The sequence below is a fragment of the Pholis gunnellus genome (assembly GCF_910591455.1).
Source record: "Pholis gunnellus genome assembly, chromosome: 12".
In the NCBI taxonomy this organism is placed as follows: domain Eukaryota; kingdom Metazoa; phylum Chordata; class Actinopteri; order Perciformes; family Pholidae; genus Pholis; species Pholis gunnellus.
In genome coordinates, this window is record NC_136539.1 from 24,234,881 (window position 1) to 24,243,855 (window position 8,975).

Below are 8,975 nucleotides of genomic sequence, written 5' to 3' on the forward strand. Positions count from 1 at the left end.
CCCCCCCCCCCCCCCCCCCCCCCCCCCCCCCACACACACACACACAAACACACACACAGTGATTACACACACACACACAGTGAGCATGGTCTCTGGGCGTGGACTCTGTTGCCTCATGAAACACATTAAACTGAGATAATCACGTTTCTAAACACGTCTGTTGAAACTCTTCAGCCTCTAAACCAGCGCTGACTCAAACCTGCAGCTTTCACAACTCAGTGGTCTGACAGACTGGATGAGGTCTGAGGAAAACCTGAACCAGGTGCTTCAGACAGTAACAGGATATGATGTCACTTTAAATGTAGACTCAGCTGACGGAAGCCCTGAAGGGACATTTTCAACACAACAACAGTAATAATGACAGTAAAATATGTTTGAATCAATAAAACTAAACAAGCCAAGTGTAAAGATCAGAAAGTGAAACGTTCCACATTTAAAATATGAAGATCAAAAACACAATAATAATCTAATAACAATCATAATAATACAATAATTATACTGAAAAAGAATCAAAAACTGGTGAAGGTTCTCGTTCATTGTTCTACATGTAGAAAATACTAGAAATACTTCTACTGTAGTATATTGAAAACCAGTAACTAAGTACACGTACGTACTCGGGTACACATTTGTGACATTTTTACTGTACTTTTACTGTAACAGTATTTTACTGTGTGATCACACACACACGCACACACGCACACACACACACACACACACACATATCTGCATGAAGCTGGTATTATCTGATACATACGAGCTGATTTCAACTGATGTTGTTGCCTCTGGCTGTAATGCTGTTAGTGAGTGGCCTAGTTTTGTGTGTGTGTGTGTGTGTGTGTGTGTGTGTGTGTGTGTGTGTGTGTGTGTGTTTTCCTCCCACAATAAAGGCCTTTGTTGTTGGTCTAACCTGATTGCTGGCCAAAGCTTTACTGGACCAGAGAACAGAATTGACTGGAATGTGTGTGTGTGTGTGTGTGTGTGTGTGTCATGACTCAGTGTGTGTGTCTGTCCTATTCTGGGCCGTCTAACCATGATGACCACAAACTTTTTTAATGTCCCATTTTCTTCAGAGGTTTGACTCGTCCATGTTTTATTGGGCAGCTCGTAGCAGGAAGTGAGAGGAAGCTATCAGAGCCTCTACGTCCACATGACATGAATAGTTTCAGTCACTAACCGGTGGAGGCAGCAGCAGAGAGCTGTGGTGTAAAATGAATTTAAAAGATCACACTTTGCATCTGCTCCTTTAAACAGTCATTTAGTGTCGCTGTGACTTTGGTGTTTTAAAGTGCTGCCCGTCATCTACTGTAGTAATACACTATGACTGTGTATAAGTACCTCATTAACCACACTGGCCCTTTAAACAGTCCACACACCTTCATCCTACCAATCCTACACTTTTATTCTAACATTTACTTTAAAGGATTTCTGAACTGACTCGTATCTTTAGACTGCCTTTGTTGTCGTTGCCTCTATTGGCCAACCCCCCCCCCCCCCCCCCCCCCCCCCCCCCCCCCCGAAACAACAACAACAAAGAGTGTGTTGCCATGGTTAGGGTAACTAACCATGGTGCTTAACGCCCCCCCCCCGTTGACTGACCTAATTACAAAAAACGTCTTTATTTGTTGCCAGAGATGAGTGAAACCTTTCTGTTGTCTGCTCTGAGTGGAACCAGCCTCTTAGCCAACGTCTCTTGAAGTTTCCTCACTGTGTGCTCACAGTCATCAGAAGCTCGCTGGTGGTTCAGTCTTTGAACGCAGCACCGTGACGTCAGCTGGCTGTGGTTTGAGAGGAGGACAGGGCGTCGCTTCATCTCTTGATCACCACGTATTACATACCTGCTAGTGTGTACATGTACACCGTGTATTACTCCTCATCTTAGGGTTTGTACTGATCTCATGAGGAACCGGAACCAGTCTCAGATTAATCCTGATCCTTTAATGACCTACTTCAGTAACCGAGACCATCAGAGAGGAGATGCTCTATTTCTATAAATAGTTATTCTTAATTCTTCTTAATGCTTTGGACCAGTGGTGTCAATTGGTGGTGTTTATTCCCTGAAATCAGTCATTTGTGTTCTCAGGAAATCAAGAAAAAAACTGATGGTGGTAGAAACCTCCACTCAGCAGAAATAATATAATATATATATATATATATATTATATATATATATATATTATATGTGTAAACACATTATGTCTTTATGTGTTTGCTCATTTACGTAAATGAATGATATTTGTACTTTTATCTCTTTCCAGATGACAGGAGTAAAGACGGAGCTCAGATGGAGTTTAAATCCAAGCAGTGGTTCGGAGCCTCAGTACGATCTGATGGAGAACACATCCTGGTGAGGAACTACATGATGTATCCCTTACTTTATCATTTATTAACCTTTATTATCCTTTATTATCCTTTATTATCCTTTATTATCCTTTATTATCCTTTATTATCCTTTATTAGGGCTCGAGCACCGACGAAGTCGTGCGAAGGCCCTATTGAAATTTGAATACACATAGTACATCGCTCGCATATTTGAGGGACTTGCCATACTCAAAATCTCACCAAATTGTGCAGACTTGTGAATATAGCCATCTGATATAGGTTGCATATTTGTGTGTAAACAAATGGCTCTCTAGCGCCCCCTAGAAGATGGACTGGCGACGCCCCTCGGCCAGTATGTCCGATTTACTTGAAATTCAACACACATGTCCAACTCCGCTAGCTCTACAAAAAAGCCTCTCAGACCCCTAAACTCCGATTTTCTGCCATTTTGAATTTTGTGAAAAACACATTTTTGCAAACTCCTCCTACACGCTAGGTCTGATTGTTACCAAATTTGCTCTGAATCATTATTAGATCTACATCATTAAAGGTTATTAAAAGCTTTCTGATATCTCTTTGCGTTTATAAGATATGGACCAATAAACATCTTAGGGGCGTGGCTTATATATCAATACACATATGTGCACATCTCATCCTGTAACACACCCTGACATTTTCATTTCATTCAACCACTAGGGGGCGCTACAGTAAACCCGCCATGTTGTGCTTTTTTGTCACTTTTCGCAGTTTTCAGCCTTTGTACTTTAACGAACTCCTCCTACAGAATGAATGGGATCAACCTCAGATTTGGTCAGAATGCTCTTCAGACCTTTGTGATGAAAAGTTATTAAATTCGTGAGTTTTCATGGAAGAACCTTGACGTGGTGTGGCGGCCATTTTGCCTCATTCGGCATGAACAATAAAGTTGTTATAACTCCAAGGTACATTATTCAATCTGTAAAAAATTACATAATCTTCAAGCCTGAGCATACATCAATGCCAACATTTTCAATAACGCATAGCGCCACCTACTGGCAAAAGGAAATGTCACATTTTATAATTGTATTTACTCCTCCTAGACAGTTCAGATCAGTCTCAAAGTTGGTAAGGGTAGCCTTAAGACATTGATGATGCAGCATCATGAATATTGTGAGATTTGTTGAACGCTGTTTCCGTGGCAACACATCATTCGCCATGAAAAAGAAGCTGGTGGTTTAGTGGCTTGGGATGCTCAAAAACTCATGGAACTTTGTACATGTGTCATAAGTGATGGGAAGATGTATTTTGTATGGGTTCTTGGCTTGGTTGTTGTAAATTCTCTCCATAGCGCCCCCTACAATATTTCAAAAGAGCAGCCCCAGTGCTACGTTTCAGGTAAATGTATGAAACTTGGTAGGGACATGTATCACATGGATACTTCAAAAACAGTATTCCCAAACATACCGCAAGTCAGCCATTTTGATTTTTGTGTCATTTTTCCATAGATCTAGTCGCTATACTTTAATGAACTCCTCCTAGGACTTTGTCAGATCCACTTAAAATTTTGTGTGTGTGTGTGTGTCTGTGTGTGTGTGTCTGTGTGTGTGTGTGTGTGTGTGTGTGTGTGTGTGTGTGTGTGTGTGTGTGTTTTCCAGGCCTGTGCTCCTCTGTATCAGTGGTCAACGTTCGGTGTCTCTGAGCGAGAGCCGGTGGGAACGTGTTACCTGAAGAAAGGCAGCACGGTGGTGGAGTACTCGCCCTGCAGATCAAGTCAGTGTTCCATTGGAGATAACAGGACCATAGAACTACATGACCATAGAACTACAGAACTACAGGACCATAGACCTACAGGACCATAGAACTACAGGACCATAGAACTACAGGACCATAGACCTACAGGACCATAGACCTACAGGACCATAGACCTACAGGACCATAGAACTACATGACCATAGAACTACAGGACCATAGAACTACAGGACCATAGACCTACAGGACCATAGAACTACAGGACCATAGACCTACAGGACCATAGACCTACAGGACCATAGAACTACAGGACCATAGACCTACATGACCATAGACCTACAGGACCATAGAACTACAGGACCATAGACCTACAGGACCATAGAACTACAGGACCATAGAACTACAGGACCATAGAACTACAGGACCATAGACCTACAGGACCATAGACCTACAGGACCATAGAACTACAGGACCATAGAACTACAGGACCATAGAACTACAGGACCATAGACCTACATGACCATAGACCTACAGGACCATATAACTACATGACCATAGACCTACAGGACCATAGAACTACAGGACCATAGACCTACAGGACCATAGAACTACAGGACCATAGACCTACATGACCATAGACCTACAGGACCATAGAACTACATGACCATAGACCTACAGGACCATAGAACTACAGGACCATAGACCTACAGGACCATAGAACTACAGGACCATAGACCTACAGGACCATAGACCTACAGGACCATAGAACTACAGGACCATAGACCTACAGGACCATAGACCTACAGGACCATAGAACTACATGACCATAGACCTACAGGACCATAGAACTACAGTCCTCAGTCAGACACTAGTGTATATTTATATATATATTTATATATATATATATATATATATATATATATATATATATATATATATATATATATATATATATAAATATGTCACTTCTCTCTTCAGGGTTTTAGTAGAGAAAGTACCTAAAACGTTTTATAGTTATATTCTAAGGACTCTGGCTGTTGGATGTATAGACTGGATAATAATAATAATAATAATAGTGTATCATCTGTTTACCTTTTTATTGTTTTATTTCTCTGTCCAGATGCCAACTCACCTGAGGGGCAGGGCTTCTGTCAGGCCGGCTTCAGCGTTGACTTCCTGAAGGTACTTATTCTTACGTGTGGTATTAGTACTTTTACTAAAGGAAGTAATCTGAATACTTCATCACTGATCTGATGGGGTCCAATGAGAAGTGAAAGTGATGAAAGTTTCATTCTTTCTTCTTTCTGTGCTTTCAGAAGAACAACAGAGTGGTGGTGGGAGGACCAGGCAGCTTCTACTGGCAGGGTGTGTGTGTGTGTGTGTGTGTGTGTGTGTGTGTGTGTGTGTGTGTGTGTGTGTGTGTGTGTGTGTGTGTGTGTGTGTGTGTGTGTGTGTGTGTGTGTGTGTGTGTGTGTGTGTGTGTGTGGTCTGACTGTACAGGGTGTGACACACAGACTGTATCCTGACTCAGTCACACACATGTTTTCTCTCTCTCTCTTCCAGGGGTGTGTTAGCCTAATTATTGTTTCCTGTTGAGTCAACACTCACAGCTACACACACACAGACACACACACACCCCTCTGGTTGTGGTTAGACACTTGTTAACGCTGCGTCTCTGTGGCTCCTTTAATTACATGTTCTGAATGTTTTTCTAAACCTAAAGCTTGTAGACAAACTCATGAACGATATCAAACTCTTCTGTTCTTCACTCTGACGTTCTGCTCTGTTCTTCCTCCTCGTCTTCTTCTCTCGTCGTTGTCCTCGTCTTCTTCTCTCGTCGTTGTCCTCGTCTTCTTCTCTCGTCGTTGTCTTCTCTTGTCGTTGTCCTCGTCTTCTTCTCTCGTCGTTGTCCTCGTCTTCTTCTCTCGTCGTTGTCTTCTCTCGTCGTTGTCCTCGTCTTCTTCTCTCGTCGTTGTCTTCTCTCGTCGTTGTCCTCGTCTTCTTCTCTCGTCGTTGTCCTCGTCTTCTTCTCTCGTCGTTGTCCTCGTCTTCTTCTCTCGTCGTTGTCCTCGTCTTCTTCTCTCGTCGTTGTCCTCGTCTTCTTCTCTTGTCGTTGTCCTCGTCTTCTTCTCTCGTCGTTGTCCTCGTCTTCTTCTCTCGTCGTTGTCTTCTCTCGTCGTTGTCCTCGTCTTCTTCTCTCGTCGTTGTCCTCGTCTTCTTCTCTCGTCGTTGTCCTCGTCTTCTTCTCTCGTCGTTGTCCTCGTCTTCTTCTCTCGTCGTTGTCCTCGTCTTCTTCTCTCGTCGTTGTCCTCGTCTTCTTCTCTTGTCGTTGTCCTCGTCTTCTTCTCTCGTCGTTGTCCTCGTCTTCTTCTCTCGTCGTTGTCTTCTCTTGTCGTTGTCCTCGTCTTCTTCTCTTGTCGTTGTCCTCGTCTTCTTCTCTCGTCGTTGTCCTCGTCTTCTTCTCTCGTCGTTGTCTTCTCTCGTCGTTGTCCTCGTCTTCTTCTCTCGTCGTTGTCCTCGTCTTCTTCTCTCGTCGTTGTCCTCGTCTTCTTCTCTCGTCGTTGTCCTCGTCTTCTTCTCTCGTCGTTGTCTTCTCTTGTCGTTGTCCTCGTCTTCTTCTCTTGTCGTTGTCCTTGTCTTCTTCTCTCGTCGTTGTCTTCTCTCGTCATTGTCTTCTTCTCTTGTCGTTGTCCTCGTCTTCTTCTCTCGTCATTGTCTTCTTCTCTTGTCGTTGTCCTCGTCTTCTTCTCTCGTCGTTGTCTTCTCTTGTCGTTGTCCTCGTCTTCTTCTCTCGTCGTTGTCCTCGTCTTCTTCTCTCGTCGTTGTCTTCTCTCGTCGTTGTCCTCGTCTTCTTCTCTCGTCGTTGTCCTTGTCTTCTTCTCTCGTCGTTGTCCTTGTCTTCTTCTCTCGTCGTTGTCTTCTTCTCTTGTCGTTGTCCTCGTCTTCTTCTCTCGTCGTTGTCTTCTTCTCTTGTCGTTGTCCTCGTCTTCTTCTCTCGTCGTTGTCTTCTTCTCTTGTCGTTGTCCTCGTCTTCTTCTCTAATGTTCTCCTCGTCTCTCTTCAGGTCAGCTGATTTCTGACGATCTCGCTGAGATCTTTACCCGGGTTGATGGAAAGTACATCACTCCGTATGGAAACACCCTCACCACCAAGTCAGCCAGCGCTCAGTACGACGACAGTTATTTAGGTAACACACACAGACACACACACACACACACAACCACACACACACCATGAGTATCAACATCTGTATATGAATCACAGCTGTCTGAACTGTGGTGACATCCTGTGTTCACGGTTCTCAGGATACTCTGTGACGGTCGGAGACTTCAACGAAGACGGAACAGAAGGTGAGATCAGAGATTAGACCCCCCCCACCCGTTAGCAGCACCGCTAACGGCTAACCAACGGAGGTTCAGTGACATCATGATGCCTTCAGGCTCTGCTCAGTGAACATGAGTACTGGCTGAAGCTACATTATAACGTTATCATGATGTGTTCACATGTAGTCTGTAAAATGTAGTTTTGGTGATGAACTAGAATAAATCCAGTAGTTGTAAGATGTTTATGAATATGAAACAGATATTAGAGATGAACTATGAGCTGTTTAACTTCTAACACAAATATCATTTGAATTGTCTTTTTTACTTCAGATGAAAATAAAAAAATATTAAAGGATATAATTTAGAAGTTTTGAAGGTTTACAACGACAGAAGTCGTCACCAGAGTTGTGATTTTTCTCTCCTGCTCAGATTACGTGACCGGAGTACCTCGAGGAGACAAGGCTCTGGGTTATGTAAGTGTTAAAGGGGTACACACACACACACACACACACACACACACACACACACACACACACACACACACACACACACACACACACACACACACACACACACACACACACACACACACACACACACACACACACACACACACACACACACACACACACACACACACACACACACACACACACACACACACACACACACACACACACACACACACACACACACACACACACACACTCTGAATCCCTAGAGCTCGGATGACTTCCTGTGTCGTGGTTTTCTGCTGCAGGTGAACATCTTCAACGGCCTCAACATGGAGTCCATGGTGAACTTCACAGGAACACAGGTGAGCTGCACCACTCTGGCTCCACACATCTTTAAGGTTTAGAAGAGAGAGTACACGTTTAGGAGGAGGAGGAGGAGGAGGAGGAGGAGGAGGGAGGGAGTAGATGAGACGCTTCCATCAGTTAATGACAGAGTTCCTCACTTTCCTGTCCGGCCTCCATAACTCGTCCTCTCTCTCTCTCTCTCTCTCTCTCTCTCTCTCGTAGTTTAGAGCTCATTAAATATGTAAAAGCAAAGAATCAAAGACACACAAATATAAGAGGAAGTAAAAGGTGTAATGGAAACAGAATTCATGTCTTTAGTGTTAAACCTTCCTCCTCCTCCTCTTCCTCTCTGTCTGTAGATGGCGGCCTACTTTGGACACTCGGTGGCTGCTACAGATGTTAACAATGACGGGTAAGAAGACTTTAAACATGAGTTTATGGTCTCAATCTCTAGTTTCAAGTCTTCTTCAATACAGCATGATGTTCATTTAGTGAATGATGGTCCATTTAGAGTCAAACAGACCATAAAGCAGGGGATGCTTTAGGGGCGGGGCTACACAGTGATTGACAGGTCTCTAGCAGAGCGAGTCTGGAAGTCGTCCGTGTTTTTCAACGTTAAACGTTTCACTTCGTCAAAGTTAATTGAAGTTTTATTCAGCGTTTGGTTCCACTTTTAGCTCCGCCCCCTTTGTGTCAATACCGTTTCAGTAACAGCTGGCGGCTCTAACACGCTGCAGCGCGCCAATTAAAAACAGGAGAAGAAGACCACAAGGTCATGTAAACAATGCAGGTCGCAAACAATTACA

The 8,975-nt window shown here is 43.6% G+C and overlaps 1 protein-coding gene across 1 annotated transcript in view; it reads left to right on the plus strand.

The window, feature by feature from the left end:
- itgav (integrin, alpha V) overlaps nucleotides 1–8,975 on the plus strand; it is a 29,198-nt gene that overhangs the window by 6,077 nt on the left and 14,146 nt on the right. Inside the window, exons 3-11 of the mRNA XM_079170858.1 lie at nucleotides 2,255–2,343; nucleotides 3,953–4,067; nucleotides 5,167–5,228; nucleotides 5,363–5,411; nucleotides 7,111–7,233; nucleotides 7,352–7,396; nucleotides 7,799–7,842; nucleotides 8,130–8,186; nucleotides 8,529–8,581. Of these exons, the coding sequence (XP_079026984.1) occupies nucleotides 2,255–2,343; nucleotides 3,953–4,067; nucleotides 5,167–5,228; nucleotides 5,363–5,411; nucleotides 7,111–7,233; nucleotides 7,352–7,396; nucleotides 7,799–7,842; nucleotides 8,130–8,186; nucleotides 8,529–8,581 (637 nt within the window). The remainder of the gene's footprint in view (nucleotides 1–2,254; nucleotides 2,344–3,952; nucleotides 4,068–5,166; nucleotides 5,229–5,362; nucleotides 5,412–7,110; nucleotides 7,234–7,351; nucleotides 7,397–7,798; nucleotides 7,843–8,129; nucleotides 8,187–8,528; nucleotides 8,582–8,975) is intronic.